This window comes from Clytia hemisphaerica, unplaced genomic scaffold, assembly GCF_902728285.1.
Source record: "Clytia hemisphaerica strain Z4C2 unplaced genomic scaffold, Clytia hemisphaerica genome assembly, whole genome shotgun sequence".
Taxonomy (NCBI): domain Eukaryota; kingdom Metazoa; phylum Cnidaria; class Hydrozoa; order Leptothecata; family Clytiidae; genus Clytia; species Clytia hemisphaerica.
The window spans coordinates 852579-876266 of record NW_027104297.1 but is presented as its reverse complement, the minus strand read 5'-3'; the positions used below and the strand labels follow the sequence as shown (position 1 = coordinate 876266).

The 23688-nt window shown below is 34.0% G+C and overlaps 1 protein-coding gene across 1 annotated transcript; it reads right to left on the bottom strand.

The window, feature by feature from the left end:
- Positions 1–1069: 1069 nt before the first annotated feature.
- LOC136817311 (RB1-inducible coiled-coil protein 1-like) lies at positions 1070–22955 on the bottom strand. The gene is made up of 23 exons (XM_067073653.1): positions 22854–22955; positions 13836–13955; positions 12873–13002; positions 12666–12747; positions 11930–12015; positions 11665–11780; positions 10999–11085; positions 10783–10885; positions 10537–10593; positions 10333–10384; positions 9821–9939; positions 9324–9442; positions 8986–9051; positions 8711–8897; positions 8338–8419; positions 8108–8166; positions 5918–7956; positions 5191–5318; positions 4900–4975; positions 4512–4633; positions 4164–4185; positions 3683–3734; positions 1070–1528 (listed from the first exon to the last, which is right to left on the bottom strand). Exons 2-23 carry the CDS (start codon positions 13901–13903, stop codon positions 1451–1453), a joined length of 3930 nt encoding a protein of 1309 aa, XP_066929754.1. The 5' UTR covers positions 13904–13955; positions 22854–22955; the 3' UTR covers positions 1070–1450.
- Between the last annotated feature and the right edge of the window lie 733 nt (positions 22956–23688).

Sequence of the window (23688 nt, the reverse complement as noted above, 5' to 3'; positions counted from 1 at the left end):
TACAAATAAAACCTTAGCAATCTCACTTTCCTAATTCTTTTTTATCTTGATTTTTTCAAAATCAAATGGAAAATTCGGTATTTTTTAAAAATCTTTACCCGCAAATGGACGTCATTTATAAATGAACGAAAAAGGTTTGAAGATTTTACCAATCAATGGTGCTTCAAAGTCCCACAAGGAGCCTTCAGTAAACTATTTCAGACACCTTCACTTTGTATAAGAAAATGCAGATTTTGTGTTTATAGGTTTAAGCGATAAAACCAAATTACTTTTTCATCTTTGTGTTTATAAATTTTCAGGCAAAATTCATTTATCGACATTTTTTAAAATGAATATCAACACTTCTATTCAAAAGGTTTGACAAGAAAATACAGAAAAAAGCGGGTTTTCCGAGAAACAAATGTCAATGCGTCAAATTAAATATTGTCATTTTTACAAATAATCTCTATTTGTTTTCGTCAAGCAAAGAGCACCATTAAATATATAAAACATTCCAAATTGTTTAAATGGCGAGCCCAGCAGCCAAGAGGCTAAGCCAACATGTCTCGAAGAGTCATTCTATGAACGTTCAGTTTAGAATCGATAAACGATGTCCAAAGTCACTCTTAACTTCTCGTTCATCCATCAAATTTTTGGTTTAAACTGCATACAAATGACGTCATTCCGTCGAATAGTGGCATATTCATGGACTGCAATAGGTGTCACTAAGGACTTCATCATGATATTTTCAAAGGAGACATCAGTAGTGAGAAAGACACCCTTCAATTTAGTGTTCTCGTGCATTTGGACGTCACATGGTTCGTTCTCTGATGACAACAAGAAACGAAGGAAGCGTTCACGTGCTAATGATGACGTCATCTTCTTTTGTTCTTCAGATGGTGATTGTGGTAGTGATGTCTTTTTCTCTTCATCAACTTCCATTTTTTTCTTATTTTTCAACTTTATTTATTAACCTGGAAAAAAAAACGAAAAATAAGTTGAGATACACCAAAAATAAGTGATTTAAGGGGAAGGGGTTTTTCACGCTCTATCGTTTTTGTAAGTGTCAGGTAGTAAGAAAAAATACCAATAAGGTGATTTCTGCATTGTTCTGTCTGCATCATATGATAAGGTTACGAGTATATCCCGAGTATATTAACAAAATATTCAAATTGTTGTATACAAATTTATCAAAAATATCATAATTATACAAATTCCACTAAATACATGAACTAAAATGATACAGTAACAGAAAACAACTAAGATGGTATATCAGACATAACAACTGTGTTGCGATGTGTAACAAAATCATACGACATCCACTAATATTTGAAAAATGCGTTAAAAGCGCTAATTGAGAAAATGAAGGCTGAAAATCAACGTTAAACGCATACGAGATTTAAAGAAAAAATAAATATGTAAACCAAACAAAGCACCAGATCGTTTAGTGAGTGAATGAATTAAAGCATTTTCAACGATAATCTTCGTGCACCTTGACATGGATGCGTGAGAAGTAAGTGTTGACTGGAAGGTTGAAAGAGTTGATCGCCTGAAACGAAATGTTATGACAAATTATTTGATAGTCCAAAGATAAGGTTAAGGGCATAATGAATTTTTCATATTTGTAGTGTATAAAATGTGTTTTTCTGACTTATGTAACCAACAAAACTATGGCATGTTATACATTTTCTGTTAAGCCAACTATTCTTGAATCTGAAAATTTTAAAATTGCAATTATTAAATTTGATGAAGAAGAAAGTGAAAACTTTCGCGAAATAATTCAACAAGTATGTCAATTTTGAGAAACATTTTGAAAATTTTTGTACAAAAGCAGTCATAACTTTTCATACATTAATTTAGAAAAATTTTCCGAAAGTTTTTAAATACAATCTTTTGCAGACAATTAAGGACTCTGGACAATTTTTCGATTTTACACCAACTTAAATCACAATTTCTGCATTTTAAAAAGATTAATGTATAACTTTTTTTATATGTCCTGTTAAACCTATCTTTTTAGAATTTAAAAAGTTTTTCGAAGAAGAGTATTTCACCTTTCAAAGCACCCTAATCTCGGTAAAAATCAAACATTTTGGATTTTTTTTTGGTTCAGGTTATGTATCTATTTAGTATCTAAAAATACAATTTCGGGATATTTTTGTGGAAGTATCTTTCCTTTAAAATCTCTAAAAAACCTCATTTTTGGCAATTTTCTCCACTAAATTTCCATACAAAAACAGCTATAACTTGGGATGTAGCCAAATAGAAAATTTTTCCGAAAAAATCTAAATAAAGAAATTATTTTGAAACAATAAAATGATTTCCCCAAGGAGATTAGGCTTTTTTGTGAAAAGTATGAATAGCGTCGTTTTGACGTTTTATTAAGGTCCACGCCACACTTATTCCTTAATTACTCGTAATGTAATTACTTAAACCCTTTAACTGCCGTTCGTATTTTTTACGGGAAAAAAAGAAGGTTCGACCTATTTGCCAGATGTCGGCATATGCCGACATGGGCAAAAGGTAGCGAATTTGACTTCATTTTCTGAATAATATATGAAGTATCAGCCGAGGACTATAATTTTGAGTTGAACATTGTTGAATAGTTATTTTTCAACATAGAAAAGTTTTTAACTATTATCCTTTTTCATTTCAAACCATCTAATACAAAATCTTTGTAGAAGTGTTAAATTTTGCGGCAAAGGAATGGAAAGTGCCCATTTCGGCAAATCCCAACATCAAAATCATTTTTTCAAAAGCATGTCAAAGAAGCGAAAACCTAAGGTTTTATGTTCAAACTCTGAAATTGATTTTTCACTATGACCAGAGCCCTTAAAAAAATTGAAACAAAAAGGTTAATCCATTAAAACTAAGCACTTTTTGTAATAGATGGTCATATAACATTTTTTAACGTCGTTTTAAGGTTCATAACGTCATTTTTGTAATTAAATTGCTAATCACTCTTGATTGAATAAATTCACAAACAGCTTATAAAGACAGTTTCTTGTTAAAAGTGTAAAGGGATTCAAAACACAAGTTTTATCTTCAAATCTCATAACCGATCTTCTGACTATGGTCAGAGCCCTTAAGGTCAGGTAAAGGCTCTCCGTTGTACGATCTCTTGATATAAAATTGCTCTCTTTTTTAGAAAGTGCAGGAAGCCCCCCCTTATGGAACTTTGCCAAAGCCATGGCCCATAGAAAGTACAAGGAATAGTAAACACTATTTGTCAGAGGGTACAAAAAAGCTTATGGTAGTTTATCGAGAGCATTTCGTGACGTTCATTTTATTGCCTGGTCCGTTCTACTTGAAGGGTGTCGCGAACGCGATATTGCTTGTAGAACATTGGAACAATGACTCAGCAAATTCATGAAAATGCGCATGTAAACATTCTTTTAATTGAGGACATTCAATAAATGACTCAGTGCATGAGCTCTGTACATAATTTCTAGAATCGAACTTTTGAGATAATCTTACTTAGGGTATATAAGTGTAGGGTATAGTGTTACAATTACGAATGCACAGTTACGAATTTATATTTATATTTTACGAATTTATATTTATATTTTACGAATATACGCATTTACGAGTTACGCTAGTCCAATTGATATCCGTCGCAAAATTCGTCAACGATTATGTAAATGAAATGGACGGACCTTAACAGGGAGCAAGCATTCCAAACTGCTTCGTAAAAGTTAACACGTACCTTTTTAGCTATACAAGTCTCTTTCTGTGTGATGCATGCAATCATCCATTGCCTGAAAGAAGGGTCATTTTACTTTTAAGAAAAAAAGATCTTCTAAATTGATGATTTTCTATTTCCTTTTTCTCTAAGCTCTCTCTACGATTATTTCATTGGAGAAATCAAAAACTACATCATTGCTTCTCATGATCGCAATAGACACAGATCATTTTCTGAAAATATTTGAATACGTTGCATTGCGACGTCTCTTCGTTAGCTTGAGAACAATGAGAAAAGTTAGAAGGAAACAGATTTTGGTGAGAAATTGAGCCCCAAAAAATCGAAGTCGCTGCACGCTTGATAGGCTTTGTAGATTTAGAACGCCATGATTGCGCATATCAACAACAAAGCATACAAACCAACGTGTACCTTACACTAAAAGAATATAAACCAGAAGAAGTGGAGCTCAATGAAAAAGAAAAAGAAAAGGATTAAGACAACGAACCTTTTCTCTGGTGCTCCTCGTCCTGTAACAAAAAAGCAAGATAGTGGTCATTAAAATGAAGCATGGTCTCCGTTATTCAAACTCAAACAAACTTGGAAGTTATTCGAACTAAGATGACTCTCTTCACCTCTCCTTACTTAACTGAGGTCAAAACTCTTTCAGTCATTCGCAAATCCACTAATTTAAAGCCAAGTCTGATCTTCTCTGAAAATTCGATGGTGCATCATTTAATAAAAACCTTTTACTCCTGCTAGCAGAGTCAGTTTGAGAGGGAACTTTTTAGTGGCATCTTAAGGACACTTCAAAGACATTGTATGTTGTATCACGAAAAGAAGGTAGTATGCATACGCGAGAGTATTTCTTTTTGTGATTCTGGATGAAGGAAAACTCGTTCATCGGCTACCGTTAATGCTACATAATGATGCGTCGTATCGTCATAACACAACACGACCAAACTGCCAATGTCCAAACTGAAACGAGACAAAAGATGTCAAGCTCATTAATAGGGAAGTAAATACTACATACTAGTACTACTACTAGCTCGATCGGGAAGAGTCTTACGAATTTGGAAAGAAACTTCCCGCAGAGGAAGAATAAGCTGTTTCGGATAATTCAGGAAAATACTTCACCATTCATCACCGGGAAGTCAAAACTGCTACGCTGAAGGGAAAAACTCGGACATCGATTTAAAAGCATTGAGGCGGGGACTGACAATGGAGGGTCAAGGTGAACTTACTCTCGAAAATCGATCTTTTCAACAGGCTTAGTGGACGTGCGAACAACCTTCTGAGCTTTGGGACTTGCTGAAATGACTGAAAAGGAGAAGCAAATATAATAATTATTGAGTGAAAAATTAGTTATGCCAGGGATGTTCGACTGCGAAAACAATAACAAATGTTCTTTAGAAACTGAAGCCATCAAATTTTCAATTAGAGCTCTTCAACATAGTACACATTTAATAATTACCATCGGATCTAGTATTCGCAGAAAAATACCTTTTAAATTAAACAGCACTAATTCAACCGACCTTTTTCTTTGTCCTGATTTTCTTTCTTTTCTTTCTCTGCAAGAGTTTCTTTCATCTTAGCATTTTCATTTTCAAGCACTTTGATTTTCTCCATGAGTTGATCCAGTTCTAACGCATCAAGCCCTTCCCTGAAAAAGAAAGAAAATCAAGTGAAATAACATGTTATTCTTTAAAGGTTACACCATCAAACATTTTTTTTCATAAATCAAATCAAATCATTCATACCCTGGATGAAAGTCCATGACCATGATGGTATCTCGCCTCTAATCTTTTAATGACCGAATGAATGAATGAAATTTAAACGTTCGAACTTGTCGCATTGTGGTGTCTTCAATTTCAAGATAAAGACGTCACGACGTCACTTTTTATAGAGAAGTTTTCAAATTAAAAGGATCGGCTCATGGCGTGATTTAAGTCTAGAAATGAGGTCCATTGTAACAATTATCATTATTGATACGCCATGTATTTGATTTTAATATGAAAATTGAAATATCAAGCGTCATTTTTCATTTTTGTATTGGTCGACCTGTTAATTTTACAGTGCGACTACAGTTTTCGGTGCTATTTTTTCACCCATCTTTTCTGTTTGTCCCAGGTAGAGGCTGCAAAAAAAAATTAAAAACCTCAAGACCAAACTATGTAGGCTAAGCGAAATATATATTATTGCATAAATACTTGGATGAACTTTTCTTTACAAGACCTGAGAAAATGCGAAAAAAAGACTTACTCGATGGACGATGACATGGATTCTTTAACAGCTGCATTGATGGTGCTTTCCGACTTTCCAATTTGTTCCAACGATCGTTGTTTCTCTACTTCACTCTCCAACAACATCTCGGCTTTCGCTTTCTCCAAACCCTCGTCATACTGAGTTTTCAGTTCTTGCATTACTCGAAGTTTCTCTTCTTTCAAACTTTCCATTTGTTCGTTCAGTTCTGCAACAGTGTTCTCAATCTCTTTCTTGCTATCTTGAAGTTTATTGACTTCACTTTCCAAACTACTGTACGCTTCTTTGTGTACACCGATTTCATTGTTCAGAGAACTATTTCGATTTTTATGCGACTGCAAATCTTTTTCACAGGATGCTAGCTTGGAAGCCAATTCTTTGATTTGAGCGTCTTTATCCTTCTTGATTTTGTTGAAGACGGCGTTGAAATTGGTTTGTTTTTGAGCTTCTAAAGAGTCTTTCATCATGAGCACTTGTGATAGTTCTTGTTCTTTTTCCGTTAACTTTTTCTTCAGTTCTTTATTTTGGGTGGTGACAGAAGAAACATGAGATAAATGTTCATCGATACTTTGTTGTGTGGAGTCGGAGTTTTCTGCGATTTGCGTTCTTAATGTTCCGTTCTCTTGGCGTAAAGTTTCTAATTGCAACGCAACGTCTTTTAGTTCTTCCGTTACGTTTTGCTTATCTTTTTCTAAATCATCGAAATTTTCTTGTCTTTTACTACACTCGTGTTGGAGAAGTTCGATTTGTTGAATATACTGGGTGTCTTTTGAGGAAGATTCTTGCTGTAACTGTTCGTATAACTCTCTCAGTCTTTTGGTTTCTGATTGAAGTTCGCTTATTTGACATTCGTTGTCTTCCTTCAGTTTCGAAAGTTCTTTATTATCCGATTGAAGAAATTCTATTGTTTGTCGATGTTTTTCATTTTCTTCTTTGTGTTTATCAGACATTTCTTCCCTGGAAGAATTCAAAGTTTCGATGTCCTTTGTATATTCCTCAATTTCGTGTTCGAGGCTTTCGATTTGCGTGTGATGGTCAGATTTCATGTCTGATATCAAGTTTTCAAGCGAAGCGATTTTTTCAATTTTATTCGATATGCACCTAAAGAAAGTTTCTCTTACAGTTTTCAAATTCGAACTGACAAATTCTGTTGAAGCTTTGGCCTCTTCTTTTGCAGTCGCAAGTTTTTCTTTGAGTTCGAGGATAGTGTTATACGTGACTTTCAACAAGTCACCTGATGTTGCGAGTTTGTTATTGATTTCGACAGAACGAATAGCTTCAGACAACGACCGACAACTGTTCTGACTGCTATTCTTATCATCAGTCACAGATAAACGAGACGCCTGACGTTCAAAGTTAGGTAACGAGAAAACGTCCTCCTTCACAACATGAGGAACGGACTGAGGGCTCAAACTTTGACTGCAACGCCAGTTCTTTCCCGAGGATGAAGTCTTGATAGCGATGGGTGAAGATGAAGACTTGCCAGAGCTGGACTTGCCAGAACTCGATCGAACGCTAGACGGTGATGCGATGATAGGTGAGGAGACACCAGGTGAGGGCGATGTGAAGTCCAACTCTGCACTGTGGAACATCAACGCTTCACTATCACTCGATCCCACCAACATCTTCTCTTTAGATAACGAACTTAACGAGCCAGCTTCAAAAGTCGCAGCCCCGTCAATGACGTCATCATCTTGACTGGACGCGGAACCGACTTGGAATTGAACACTGCCAGGAAAAGAAAGATCGACGACGTCACCACGAGATATTTCACGATGAAGAACACTCATCGTCAACTGGTTGTTATCCACATGTGCTTTCTCACGGAAGTTGACCGTCTCCTCCAGTGTTTTGTTGGAGCGTGGATCGACGAACTTTGTGAGACTGCTTTGTGAGAGACACGTCTGAATGACCAACGATGATTCCATATCACCGAGATGGAGCTCAGACATGAGTTCAGGTGCAGTTTCTTGAAGCAATCGAATGTCGTCTACTGAAATGTCTGGTAAATGTTCATCGCATGATACTGGTGGATCCTCCTATCAATTAGAAAGAAAACGGGTACATATGTAATCGGCAATTCTAAAAACTAAAATCATTGTTGAAATCGAAAATTTAATTTGATTGAGTATGAAAGATTTAAAAGTTCACTTCCCGGAGCTGTAAAGAACATAATGTGTATGAACTCACCGCGAAAGGCAAAGGTTGTCGGTCCAAACCAGGGAACAAGTTCTTCACAAAGTGGTTTCCTATAGTTAAAGAATTGAAAAAAAAATGTTTATGCTAGGAAAATAAGCCTTTATAAAAATATACTACCTTGTGATAACGGGGAATGGCCAATACAAGCACGACATCCGACGATATAAATAAACTTTAGGTGTGTTGGATAAATGTAAACCAATATGTCAAATGAAAATTACCAAAAACTGTTGTGAACATTTCTCGTTTCCTCAATTCTTCTGTGCGTGCATTGATGGCGCTCTCCGAAACGCTCTTTGACCACTGAAACCACACAAATGAAAAGCATTTGTAGAATCGGCGAGGACAGGGTGTAAAATTTTGTAAAAGTTATACATTTGTTTATATAAAACAAGATATCGTACAAAAAAAAACAAAAGTAGCAATGCTCTAGTAATGTATCTCTAGTTAAATTTGGTTCATTTTTGTCTTTTAGGATTTTGGGTTGTTAAAATTCATTGGTCATTTGATTGTTGTCATATGATGTGGGGAAAGTATTAGTGTTTTCTGAAATTTGATTAGCTTCTTCAGAAATAAAACAGTTAAAGAACAAACCTCCAAAAACTGAGCAGAGAAGCTTTTCCTTCGCAAAACTTCCAAGACAGCAAGAATGTACATTTTGGGCGCTTCGTAAACTTGTTCGAAGATGTCAAGCCGTTTCTTGATTCGTTTTAAACTTTCATGATAAACCAATAATCGGCTGTCACATTCGAAAATAGATTTCTCGATAAACATCACCCACCTAAAGAGAGGAAGTATTGACCATGATGATCACATAAAGCCAAAGAAAGTATCTTTTATCAAAAATAAAACTCAAACATAATCCTTACCGAAGTCTTGCATGAAGATTTGTAGATAGCTCATCTTTCGCACGAGCGCATAAATTCCGAATATCTCTAAAATGAAATAACAAATGATGGGAATAATCATTATTAGCATGACACGATCCTTTTTTCTTAAAGTTCTCAAAAAATACATATCTACTCTCAATTCTTCCTTTTGTAATCCAACCGTTACATGCTCCTTGCCGTCCATTAGAATCAACTGACGCTCGAATTTCAACATTGCTTGACTAGATCGTATTTAGTTATTGCGAACATATGATGGCAATAAAAAAGATAGTTTTACATTGATTCTACTTGTCCCAACTTTACAACGTTCCACTCACCTTATTTTATAGTGATTTTTCCTGAGAACAGTCAATTGCTTTTGATGTGAAGCACAAAGATCGGGCAGAACGGATGGGTCACCGACATGCTCTGCCCTCATCTTGTTTTGTTGAAAACCCTGCAATTAAAGATTGAAAATAATAGAATATTCATTTTAATTCTCTTTTTCCTCCTTGCATAACTTCATACATTACATGTTTAAACAGAATTGAGCTCAAAACTACACAAAAAGAGGGTACATAAAACATTATTTTCTGAACAAGAGCTATAGGTCACTGTGAAATGAAACAGAATTTGCTTAGGTTTTAAAAGGACTGCTCAACTACACCCCGAACTCAACGCCTCTAACCCTTCAATATGTCTAAAATAATTCATTATACCTTCTTCTTTTAGAAGAAGATGAGACAAAGACAAAGACAATAACGAGTCGAGATGGTCTGTGTAGTACACTTCAATGGAAACATTCTTTAACTGTAGGAGGAGAGGAATTTCGAACCTGTGCCATATCTGTTTGATCTTGTACAAGTTGTTTGACGAGTAACAAGCGTTGTTGAAGGCTCTCTAAACGTTCGTTTAATCCTTTGATTTCTTTCATTCCTTCGTTATTCACTGAGTCTGAAAAGTGGAGAACAATCCCGTAAGTTCATTGTTCGAAATCTCCTTGATTAAGGGGGGGGGGGGCACACCTTTATACGGTGTAGCAAAAGATATGATTTAAAGAGCCCACTTCATTTATCGATACACCATATTTTAGACATCTTCACCAGCACTGTAGTGAAATTTAAGTTAAATTTTATTGAGTAAGTTCTTTAATTTCCCTAAAAATTAGTATTATTTGAAAGACATTCCCTTTTTTCCGCAAACAAAGAGAAGGAGAAAACAAGAGGATCATCAAAAACCTTCAAGATAGACATTTTTCAAGAACTGGGGATGCCAAGAAGCGCTCAGTACCATGGTAAAATAGTCTCCAGCTCCAAGCCACATAAAAAAAAAGAAAGAAAAATATACCAAGGACTTTATGAGCTTCATCTACCATCCCATGCAATGCATCTTCGCTACACTGTAATAAAGAAATGCTTAATCATCAACGGGAATACTCAATGAAATACCAATTTTTCTGCACTATACGTAAAGTTGTTAAATGCTTCTTTATATATCGACGAACTTAAGTCAACTTAACCAACAAAAAATGTATGTAGACGCGTAACAAACCTTGTTAAGGGCCTCGTGGACTTGTCGGACCATGTTCTCAATCGAAGATTGCTCATCCTAAAGAAAGAAAGCCAATATTGATAAGGAAAATCACTTCACTTAAACATTCAATTTGTTCTATAGGTTCATTATTCAAGTTTTCAATTAAATCTGAGAAAGGAAACATTGAAAAAGTATCGAACACATAAAAAGTAAAAGAAACATATTATTTTAGATTAATGACGAATGATATGGCATGGTATTTACATGTGTACTTATCCATTGAAGTAGAGTGATGGGTTGCTCATCAGTACGTAAGATACTGTTCAATAATGGAAGCTTCTTCAATAACATCAACACACATTCAAACCTTGATCAAAAGAAAGATTACTAATACATTACAATAGGAAACATTTGGTGTTTTATCATACAAAACTTTTGAAATTAAAATTACTCCGACGAATATTATGAATCAGTACTTACTTTTGGATCATTTCTGAATATTGGAGTTTTGCGGTGAAAAAGTTTTCATAATATTCTTCAAACACCTGCACATGTTGTTCAAATGCACTGAAAACAAAAGAAAAAAGCCTCTTTAATGTTCTTGCAGCATGACTTGAAAAAGTGCAATGATGCTAACTACAATCACCTGCAAAAATTATGAGACTTTTTATAGCTCATTTGGCCCCCCGCATCCCCAATCAATGTTGCCTTGGTGGGACGTAATTTTGACTACGTAAAATACTCGAATTCAACCAACATTGCCTTAGGGGGAGGGGAACTCACCAGTCTCATAATTTTTGCAGAAGATTGTAGATAATCTCCCGTTAAAAATGATAAAAACCAATAAAGAAATTGTTAGTTAAAGGAAATATCAGATGGTATATCAGATGGTATATCAGTGTAGATTTCTGCAATGGTTCCGATTAAAACCTTCAAACCAATTTCGACGTAAGAACCCTGTAAGAACCCATTTTTAAAGTTTTCAAATTGTCATATATCGACTAAGGAAAAGACAAGACACGGAGGTTCCGTTCAAAACCAGGAAAGGAATCTATATGAAAAAGATATCAAGCTATTTGATGTTCCCTTTAAAGTAATTTTAATCTAAATGATGATTTCAACTAATTTTGATAGTTTACTAATTACCTTGTAATTTGGTCCAGATTAAGCACCACAGCCTTCCATCCACTTTTTTGAAGAAACTGATCACCAACAAGATTCTCACAGTTCTCACCAATTTCCACTGCAAGTCTTTGAAAATCCTGAGAAATCATTTATTTAAAATATCAGAAAATTGTGTGGCTAAAAAAGTGTTTTATGTCTTGGCGACTTAAAAAGAATAGGTATGCAAGTCACCATCTGAACAGGTCACTAAGTTTCTCAATAAAAATACAATGAGGATGTTTCTTACAGCAGCGAGTTGAGCTCTTGCTACCAGTGTTTCATACTTCGGTTTCATCTTCAAGCAAGTTTCAACTTCAGTCATCAGTGATTCAACTGAAAGAGTATATAATTAAACGTCAACTATTATTCAAAACTGTATTAGCAATTCATTGTATTTTTTAACTATGTGTTAAGTGTTAAGAACGAAATGTTTAGATTTTGTCGAAATTAATTGTAAAGCGAATCGACTTGATTTTAGTCTAGCTTTGCTCCGACCATCATTTCAGTAAGTAATGGAAACCTTAGAATAGCACAACGCATTAATCTCTTCTCTCATAACATGAAAATGCTCTTGTTGGCTTGATAACTTGCGCTGGCGATTTTGAATCTCACCAGCGAAAGACCCTAATTAAGTTTGTACAAATCCCTATGGAATAATGTCAATGAAAAGACACTCATTGTTTATAAATACTACAAATGATCGTACAAATGATCAAAGAAGAACATAAGTTACAAACATATTTTTTGTCTAGGGAAATTAACTTAATGAAGAAATACATAATTGGTGCATTACAATTGAAAAACTGTGCACACGTAACACTACGTGAGATATTTATCCTTGGTTGAAACTTAAAAATATTCATAAACTTTTTGGGGTGTAAATGAGAAACCAACTTCTTAGGCTAGACCTAGACTTGGAATAATACAAGCTCTTGAATCATAATTATATAGAACCCAGACTAACAATTATAGAGATAAATTACCTGAGCCCAGATTGATGCTGGGTGAAGGTGGTATTGGTGATTCAATGGTGGATTTACTGAATAAGTAGATTGGTTGTGTCTCCTAAAAATAATTTTTGCTTATTTTAAAAGACATGGTAAGACAATTCTTCAATGTCGCAAAAATAATATATGAAGTTTAGAAAATAAATAATAATAATTTGCTTGTAAAGATTCTAAACTACATACTGTTCCACAACTAGCATAGCTTGCAACGCGATTTGATGGTGAGAGAGGCTCTCCAGAGGCTGACAATAACACTTGTTTGTTGGCAGGAATGAAGACACGTTGGTGAACTGCTTCCATCAAGTACCCAACACTACGAAGTAATTCAAACAAAATTTTGATGAGTTTTTGTTTGGAATTTATTTACCTTTTGAAAACATAACCAGACATATACATAACTAGGAGAATCTACCACCTAACATCAATTTTATGAGCAAAGTATCTGGACTGCGGCAATTTTAACACACACAGGAATTGACATGGTGCTTCATTGGGGAGGCAAAGTTGGGGACAAGCTGGAGTTTTTACAAGCTCTCGTTTGATTTGGTTGGTCGTTAACCTGTAATAAAACAATTTTGTTACTTTTTCTAAAGAACGCGTCATCTCTATTACTTCAAGTAACCAATTAGTGAAGTCTCTTGTAAAAACTCCAGCCCATCCCCAAAGTTGGGGTCCCCCTACTAAAAGTAAAATATCTTTGTAGAATGGATAATAAAAATCAGGTGCCCCCTGCCCATTACCACTGCGCTACTGGTTAGGGATAACCTCCAAACACAAGACTATTCTCTTTGGTCTGTAACTTTTATTCTATTTGGAAAAAATGGAATGCAAACAAGCCATATTTTGGCTTATTTGTAAAGCAAGGACCAGAATGGTTTTGGTCTGAAGGCTATTAAAAGTTACCATTATACTTGAAATCAAACAATGAAACTAGTGGAAAACGCCCGGGATTAAACAATAAAATCATGAATTTCAATACCCATCAAAAGTCGCAGACTTCTTTATCAAATATCAGGTTTTGTCACTTTGTATAAAAGTTCAGAAACTATAAACTGATGCATCATACAAATAAAAATAGTAACAGAACGGTCAAAGGACAAAGGTTAAATTATCTCCTGGTAGTTCCAAAAAAAGAGAGCAACTTACCTTTCTACAGCAAGCTCCATGTCAAACTTCAGCATGATGCCAGTGTCAACAAGAAAAACATGCAACATCTTGTTTTTTATGTTTTGCCAAAGTTCACTGGTGGGATTTCATTCGTGAATCCTACCAATATGAAAATGTGATTTTTGTAAGTTTGAGATTTTTGCTTATGTTTATCAGAACAACAACATTCTTTTAATGGTAAGAATACCATGCATATTTACTACTGGATTGATGTAACTTTGAAAGGTTTCTGTGTTAAATTTCTTATTGTCACTATTCTTATTTTTACTCTCACTACCTCCACTACATAACCTAATTTTTTTGCCTAAAACATTCTTATTCTTTCACCTAATTGATGGGTCATAGAAGATTAACAGTATTTCTTTAGAAACGATTATTTTTTTCTGTTCAGCAGCAAAATCGTTTATTTCTTTCATGGGGGATCTCCTAACAATGGATATGCCTTTATTCTTTTAGTAAAATTAAAAAAGTAAAATTACAATTATTGTTTTGACTATGCTTATGTACCAGCCGGGTGAGTTTTTCTTTCGTCACCTGTATTTCCAGAAACAAGACTACTTTTTTTTGGCCTCATGTCTTATAGAGATTAAACTTGCATATTTATTTGCACCCTCCTTGAATATTTTTGAGAGAGAGAGAGAAGTTTTGTTTTAAATTATATCATTGAATATACAAAATACTTGCTTTTAACTATTGTTTGGAGCTCATAGATAGAAACGAGGGTTTTAACATTTTCTTGCATGGGAAAGAAAGTGCAACATCATAAGTACTGCTTTAATGGCAATTAGGCAACTAACATAGAAACAGAAATGCTATATGTAGTAAAGTATTTTCGTAAGTATTTTCTTTATGAGTTATGAAGAAATTCGATCTTTTATTGTTAAATGAATATTTATAATGTTTCGTCATTAGCTACTTTGTTGGCTTAAAATCTTTGTGTTTTAATCTTGCATATGTTTTGCATGTTTTCAAACTAAATCCATGGCTTTTTGCGTTCCTGTATTTTTGCATATATGATCCAAGATGGTAGATTGAATAGGGAAAAGGTCTTCACCCTCCAAAATCAAAATTTCTGATTAGATAAAGATAAAAATTAATAAGGCGAAAATAATGTAGTGTTTCCGGAATGCAGGCAAATAAAAAAAGCTCTCATGCGGCCTGCCAGAAAAATCTTTTTTTGCTATCTTTGATTTAAGATCATTGAAATAGAACAGTATGAAGTAAGCCCTAAATACTAATGTATCAACTACTCAACAGACAAAACTTGATTTACAAGCGGAATATAACGAAACGATGTTTGATAGCTTGAACGGTCAACTTGATTTTCTTTATGATAAACCATAATATGAACCCATAGTCTGCGGCCAAGTCAGAAAGAATTTTTTTTCACACTGCCGATTTTCAGAAACACTACATCTTTTTATTTTTGCCTAAAATAAATTCTTTCCCCAACTTTAGATTCTATAAAACACGGTTAGTGCAAAACACAGGTCACAGGTCGCGGGTCACAGGTCATACAAATTACAGACCAGAAAACTGTAACGCACTCGTAACATACAACTCATAACATAAGTTCCTGAAAATATTATATGTAATGGAAATATAATATCAAAATATGTTATTTAGAAGACTTAAACTACAAATCATCAACCTCAAATATTGACAACAAATGACACTTAAATTATATGTAAATTATGACGTTATCTCAAAGTATGAGGTTTTGTCCATCAATTAACATCAAAATATTTTTCATGGATAATAGGATGCTGACGCTGCAAGTGGATATATATTGACAGGTTTTGAAAACAATAAATACTCCAACAGAGCTGTTTTAGAGATATGAAAATAGTGACGTCATTTTATCAAAAATACAAAGCAGGGGATAAAAATATTGACACATTTATAAAATATAATCCCATTGGTGCTATTTTCATCAATTCTTGTTATCATACCCAAGGTGATGCATGAGATAAAATGAGATATGACATAGTGATTGTGAAATAGCTTTCTTCCTGTTAGGGACCGTTTAAAGTCAAAGGTGAGATCAATGTTTTTTAATACGTAACATGCATATAACATTAAAAAGATAATTTTTATTACATGTGTGATATAGGTGTAATATATAATACAGTATTACAGGTCTGTGTTATACACGGCATTAAACGCGAAAGCACGTGGTAAGCATGTGGATAGATTTTTGGCTTCAATAAAATAGTTCTAGATCGATAAAATACCTTTGGAATTATATTTTTGACATTAACAACTGTTTTTCAAACATTTTCTTTGTGTTTTACAATACTTGAAGCTGACCTGTCAACACTGACCTGTGACCCGTGACCTGTGACTTGTGACCTGCGTTTTACACTAACCGCTATAAAACACTAATACCCAGAAATGCCAACATATCATATTCTGACTATGATTATACTTCAGAGGAAAGTTTTTTACAGAAACTGGCAAAAAGAATTTTTTTGGCTTTTGCACATTTCAGGCAATTTTGCAAAAGTTAGTTTGGTGAGATATTCTAAGAACCTAATATTCATGAAACCTTTTTCTAGCGGAAAAAAATACTTTTTCTAAACATTTGCCTTTTGTCATAAAATTTTCTTTAGAGACATCTTTGAAACAGTAATTTAGACACACCACATTCTAAGTTGATGGACGTGAAAAACTTTAGGTTTCAGACCTCTGTTTCGCAGAAATTAGACAAAAACAAAGACAAGTTAAAGAAACGCAAAAGCTTTTCTCTCAAATTATTTTGAAAAGCTGAATTTGCCAGAAGTAAATAATTCTTGTGAAATGCAAAAGTTTGGCATTTGAATTGATAAATTCTTCTTACAACACAGTACATAATCCCCTACAAACAAAAATTTCTTCTGCTGCAAAAGTTTCTTCCCCTATAGCATTTAACACTATCCAGAATACCATGCTAAGTCTCAATCCTAAGCTTATTCCTCCCCATATTGTGTGAGCAACTCTAACATCTTTTCCCTAAAAAGGTTAAAAAAAATTGCTGTTTCGACATTATATCTTATATTTGAATTTGCTAAAAAAAGCAATAATTGACATTTTTCATCCAAGACACATCAATTACCAAAGCTTTTTAAACTCAAAAATTTTAAACATCCCAAAGGTTTAAAAAAACGTTTTGCTATCTTTTCTGACATTTGCTGGCACGCACAAAGGTCAAAAAAATCTTTCCTGTATACCCCGAGTTGGTCTAATGTAAAAATCCCTCTTCTGCTTCTGACATTAAGTTTTTAGGAACAATATAATAAGAGGTTGGGATCATTCATGGACAAAATATTTTTTCCTCTCTAATCTCTAAGCAAATAAAAATATTTTCCATCAACGATTTCCAACTACAAATTATCTCTAAAAGAAGGGTGTCGAAATTAGAAAAGGGGGATGTCATCAACAATTAGTTTAGACCAACTTATGGTATGTTATCACATGTTAGATTTCACTTTTTTATTTTTGATCATTTTCCTCATCATGCAGTCCGTTACAACCGTTACAACCTCTTAATATACTATAAGATATTTGACTCTTATTAGAGTATAGTTAGAGGTTGTAGTTTACCGTAGATTTTGTCTATTATCAACACCTTCTTTTCTTTGGCCTTTAGTCTTGTCCAGCGATTGAAATAGCGGTCGGTTATCGGTTAAAACCGACCAGAAATGAAAAATCACCGACCTGAAAATTTCCAGATTTAAAGAAATAACCAATCAATATTTGAGTGGTCTATAGTATATTTAAATCATATACTGTTTGGTTGATTTTGGCTCAGTTATCTTAAGAACAATCATTTTCTATCTAGAATTTTCATGTTTTGGTATTTACCTTATATATATATTGGTATTAAATATTTTGTTATGTACCGCAAAACTTTTGAGAAAACGTTTTCCACGTGTACTAAATTTTGCAATTGCCAGTTCCTGGAAATTTTCGCATGTATTAAATTTCGCGATTCACTAAAAGTGGGAATAAAGAAAGAAAATGACTGATTTTGCTTAAAACACAACGTAATGGGTGTAAAAATACCAAAAAAAGTAACAAAACTAGTGACAAAAATAGTAACTAAGTGCAACAAATAAGTATTTTCGATTTTCGACCTAAAGTCTGTCTCAAAATAATTTGCAGCTTGAGACAAAAATAGCTGTAACTTTTGATAGAATTCGAATCAAGTTGCGATTTTGTGCTCTTTAAAAAGATTATTCACAGTGATGATAATCTAAGATTGAAGAGTCACTCCTGTGAAAATGGTAATCATACCACATTTCAACAAGAAGTTGATTTTTTTCTTCTTCATTTTCCTTTTTTTTCTCAAATTTTTTACTTGATAATATTCCACTCACGAATATCTTTTTAACGAGCACAAAATCGCAATTTGATTCAAATTCTATCAAAAGTTACAGCTATTTTTTTCTCCAGCTGCAAATTATTTTGAGACAGACTTTATTTTGAAAATTTTTCACATGCATTTAATTTCGCGATTTTGTATTTTTGAAAATCTAAACGGTATTATATTTAGCGAAATTTGGCCTAAAAAATCGCGAAATTAAGTACCCACAAAATTTTGTAATACACAAAATATAATACCAATCGAATAAGGTATACCAACTAAATTAAACATCTTAAATAAAAATGCTATTTTCTCTGCTATGCAATGATCTAGCTTATATTTGCGGAACGACCGTTTTGAGGGCGCGAAGCGCCCGAATAGGGAGTGTAGCATCCTTTCTCTAGATCTGCGCGTGGCGTAAAAAAATCTTTATATGTACGAAAATTTCTGAAAATGAGCCGGTAGGATGGTTTGTTTCGTAAAATACTTATTTTAATAGAATGTAATCTATATTTGAGTATTACAATGTAAGATTTTTTATAAAAATGTCAAGTTTTGTACAAATAATAGTAGAAGTGCCAAAACTTTATCTCTTTTGCTTTTTTCCCGCTTCTTCCAGATGTCTGGGCCCAGTCTTTTTTTTTGCGTTTCATTTTTCATAACAACAAAGATGGCCAGAAGACCAACGAATCTCTCGAATCTCTTCAATTTTTGATGTATATGCATTAACTTTTGGACTGTTTATGGCCCATTGAAAGGTAAATTGAGGTTATCTTCAGTTTTTATGCCTTTATAGTTTCAACTACCTTTGAATTGTTACATTATATAGTATTCTTTCTTATTGTTGACTTTTTGTAAATTGGATTTCATCTCAAAACAAAAAGTTTTTATCTCGGCCATGTGTTTCAAACTATACTTATTTTCATCTCTTCTGTCTTCAGGTGAACGGTGGAAGAAGCTTGATGGTTGATTTTTAGCTACCGACCGGGCGGCTGAGAATCAGCGGTGTTTTGGTGGGTGAACGTGCACACAACATAACACATATCAACAAAAAGACAAAGGAATTAGCATAAAACCAAAATATACATAGCATTATGACTACATGAACAGATTGTAATGTGTAATTGATGGAGGATAATATAAAATAGTCCTGCTGAACACAAATTGTGCCAGTTCACAATAATATTGTTATTTCATGCAAAAGGAAAAAGCTTTCAGAAGATGACTGACTGGAAAGCAGAATTAAAATGATAATTAATGGTGAATGGTTGCTATTTTCGTCATTGAAAATTTCTTTAATATTTGTGCGATACAGTAACGGAATCATTTTGATTTGGTTTGATTGATTCCATAGACCTTTTCGCCTTTGCGTCCGCCATATTGAATTGTATGCAAAGATTATGGTTGCCGAATTGCCGTGGTGAAATTCCCTTAGAAAGTATGCAAAACATATGCAAAAAGAAAGTATTAAATAAAAACTTACATGCATAATTGGCATTATATTAAAGTGTAATCTTGTAGAAGAAAGATTAAATTTGCTTCTCTTGAAAACTAAAAACAATTATATTCACTCATCTCTTAGAACAAGCACTTCAAAAGACCATAACATTAGACAGAATCTCAAACTGAAAAATCACCCGCGAAGTTAAAATCAATCCTTATTCGGCTGACGGCAAATTATTCTCCTGGGAATAGAGCCGCCAAATGATCAAATCAAAACATTGATAAAGTGTGACGTCATAATTACTGCTTTCAGTTTGCGTGTTTTGAAAGTTTGATGTGTGTACTCCGTCTTCGTGGAATTTCTTAATGGCATGAAAACAGAATATGCAATGTCTTTAAGAACAAATTCCTAAAAGGCTTTTGTTGTTCTGTAAATATTTCCTTTTGGATTAAGAAATTCCATCTTTTATTGTTCTAATGATTATAATATTTATTTATAAGATGCTTTGTTGTCTTTTTAATCTTTGTGTAAACTTGCATATGTTTTGCATACATTCCAACTAAATCCAACCACGGCATTTTCGTTCCTGTATTTTTGCATACAATTCAATATGGCGGACACAAAGGCGAAAAGGTCTATCTGTGTTTAATTCATTGGAGCTTGACCGACCGATTACAATAAAGACTAATTTATATTTGTACGATAAAGTGATAAAACAAAAGCATGATTGATGGCTTTTTAAAGTGAATGATATCATAAAGAGATATTTTGAGAGATTTTGATAAATTTGTCTTTGTAAAAGTTTTATAATAAAGCGCTCAGTATTTGTTTCGAAAACTCACAAAAAGATGGGATAAAGAATAAAGTTGTTCAATTTATTCAGATAAACTACCAGCACCCTAAATATCTTTGTTACTGGTCATAAAGTCATTGCACAAGAAACATGTGTGTTATTTTTTGTCACTTACACTCTTTTTTTTTAAGCACCAGTAAATTGTTTTTAAGGTTTGGCTGTTCTTTTTTTTGCACTTTGAGCCTGAAATTGTTCCTATTCTATTCCCATTATCCTGTGTCTTTTGTTAATTTGATCCATAAACTGCTCAAAACCTGGCCTATTTTTCGAGACTCGTATTGTTCTTATGAAATTCTTACAAAAATGAAAGTTTGACTTATCAAAAAATAATTTGTTCGTTTCGAAATTTCTTTGCTTTGCGAAAACGGAACGGTCGTTCCGCAACCCCTTTTATGTTGATTCCTTTATGTTAAAACAAAAGATTCATATTACTAGCTAGCAGCCTAGACTAATGTTAATTTTTCTTTCAGAAAAAAGACTATAATTTGTTTACCTTTATTCCTGCAGCTTTCCAACATCCAAGCTCTCAAACATCACAAGCCGAATGAAATTACTTTCGATTTCCCGTAGAAATTATGCGATGAAAAATCCGGGGGTCGAAGAATGAAGACTTTTTATTTCCGAACAAGTTATCTTTGCTTATAACGAAATATTACTTTTCAATATATTTGCTAAATATAATGTTTGATTACAAAAATACTTTACACTGAAAAAAAGTCGATTCTACTATTCTACTTAGCTCTTTGTTTTCATGTCTAACCCCCGTCTCAAAAGAAGTCCCAGAATCCCGAGATTTTTGCAGTCGGGCGTTCAAAACAAAGGCGTTTTTATTTTTCCGCCGCCCATTTACGAATTTTTCTTTATAATAGGCATTTAAAATATCAAATTTAAAAATAATAGTATAAAACCTTATTTTCTACCATATAGTATTTCTTCTAAAACGAAAAAACAAAATACACTAGAAAAATAAAAAATTTACGAGTGTTATCAAGCCACCCAAAATGAACTTTCATTCGTCCGCGTCATCGAATTGTTGTATACGTCACGATCAATTGTCAACCATTGTCCAATCCCGTAAGCGATTGAAGTGCCGTCAGTAATAATCTGAGAAGAGAACAATAACATTATGACATCACACAAATAAATTACGCTGGGAAAGTCCGCGAGGACAACACGCGGTCTTAACTTTTTTCCCTCGTAAGTTTGGGGGGAAAACGAAAGTACTCTATATTTTACGCATGGGGAAGTGTAAGAAAGATTTACAAAATAGAAAAGTTTCGTTTTGGGGTAAAGAATCAGTATTGTGAATTTAAGCGAGTTTCTATTTTGCAATTTTTCTACAGAGCCAAATAAAGATTTTTTCTATTGTTCTTGCTCGATTGCCTCTAACGATAAGTTCCGTAGTTATGAGGTTATCGAGACAAAATGTGACGAATTTGCGCGGAAACGAAATTTAACATTAGTCTAGGCTGGCTAGTATTAATAATGGGCCATTCCTGAAAATTTTTGTTACCCCCCCCCCCGTCAGGCAGATAAGACGTCACATGCATTTTTTAATTTTTTCTACTGTAGCCTTGGAAATAATTTTTCTTTTCCGGTGGTGGTCGGAAATTCCGATGAAAATCCATGTACTTTTGCACAATGCATCAGAAATTCCAGGCGGCTATCTAAAATATGTTCCGTTCGCGTCGCCCGACCGACTCACCTTCAAAACATAAATCCCGAGTCGGACAAGTCGGCAAAATGTCGGAAAAAGTTTTTGATAGCTAAGGACTTCTTTGAATCATCATTCGCTACGAGTTTTTATTTACTTAACCCACATTGAGTCCCGTTTGAGTTTTTTCATGTACCCTTATTGAAATTTTCAAGTCGAAATTTGGCGACGCGGTAGGGCCAATACCCCCGAGAGCCGAAAATAAGGTCTGCTTTTAAGGTTCACACATGACGCGAACAGAACATATTTTAGATTGTCGCCCCACTCTTTTTTGCCTTGGAAATTCATACATTTTCTTTTCTCGCCTTGGAAATTTCAAATTTTGGTGTAGCTAAACTTTTGCCCTCGGAAATATCCTGTGGTGTTGTCCGCCCCCCTTTTACAGACAAATTCTAGAATGATACCCAATAATTGATGTCATCAAAACAAAATGAGAGAGTTTTAAAGCCAATAATGAGGGGCAATTTTCAAATTTCCTGCCACTCCTCAGCCCAAACCTTTACTTTTGGCACAACCGTCAATCGATCACAACGAAAAAGCTTATTTCGACCACTGGCACTGTCGTCATCGGATGGATCTGCAAAATAGCCAAAACAAGCCTTCAGTCCTGTTAAAAAGAAAACTCTGATAGAAAGCCATACCTCTCTTTTCAATAAATTGCTTCCATTTTCATCATTGCTCCTAAAACTTGCTGTTCTCGGTTCTGTCTGTCTGTGTTGACAAAAAATATTTAGTTGTCAGTTGGGTGTTTAAGATAAAAACGGCAATTAAATTGCCGAAATCGGCAATTTTTTCAACAATGAAATGCTGAATCAGCAGAAAAAATAAAATAGTAAAGAATATAAGAAATGAAACTGCCGTTTTCTTCTTCGGGGAAAGAAAAGTTTTTTTTTTATTGAACACGTGGTATTTGGCACCCTCGCGATTTCCGAAATACCGAATAATTTTGCCAAAATTTCCGAAATTACGTAAAAAAATACTTGCAATTCCGATACCCATTTTTTGGGTATTTTTCCTCCTTTTGACTAATTTTTGATTTTTCATGTATGATTTCCGAAAAAAGGGGATAAAAACTTTATAATACCGAAATTTCAATCAAAAATTCATGGATTTCCGATACCGAAACAATTTCAGGATTCCGAAATACCGAAATAATTTTGCCTGATTTCTGAAATTCCGAAGAAAAAAGGGTCGATTTCTGCAATTCCGAAAAACCGTACGCCCCGCCCCACTAAGTAGGCCCACTGTACCTCGTTTATCTTTTGGAAAAAATTATCTTCGAAATTTTGATGACGTCAGCAGAAATTAGTAAAAAACGAAAAATTCTACTTTTTGCTGACGTAATCAGAATTTTGAAAAAAATATTTTTTCAAATGTTTGACTTTAGTGAGATGCATCTTTGGTGAAAATTAGAGGACAATTTGATGAACCATTCTCGAGAAATTCAATTTTCAGTTTTGATGACGTCATCGATTA

Bases quoted from the DNA above. Each gene is read 5' to 3' on its own strand.
- LOC136817311 (XM_067073653.1), bottom strand. From the start codon at position 13,903: ATGTTGCATGTTTTTCTTGTTGACACTGGCATCATGCTGAAGTTTGAC. The intron at 12,748-12,872 runs GTATGTAGTTTA...AATTATTTTTAG, and splicing joins GCTATGCTAGTTGTGGAACA to GAGACACAACCAATCTACTT. The intron at 10,594-10,782 runs GTAAATACCATG...TTCTTTCTTTAG, and splicing joins TTCAATGGATAAGTACACAT to GATGAGCAATCTTCGATTGA.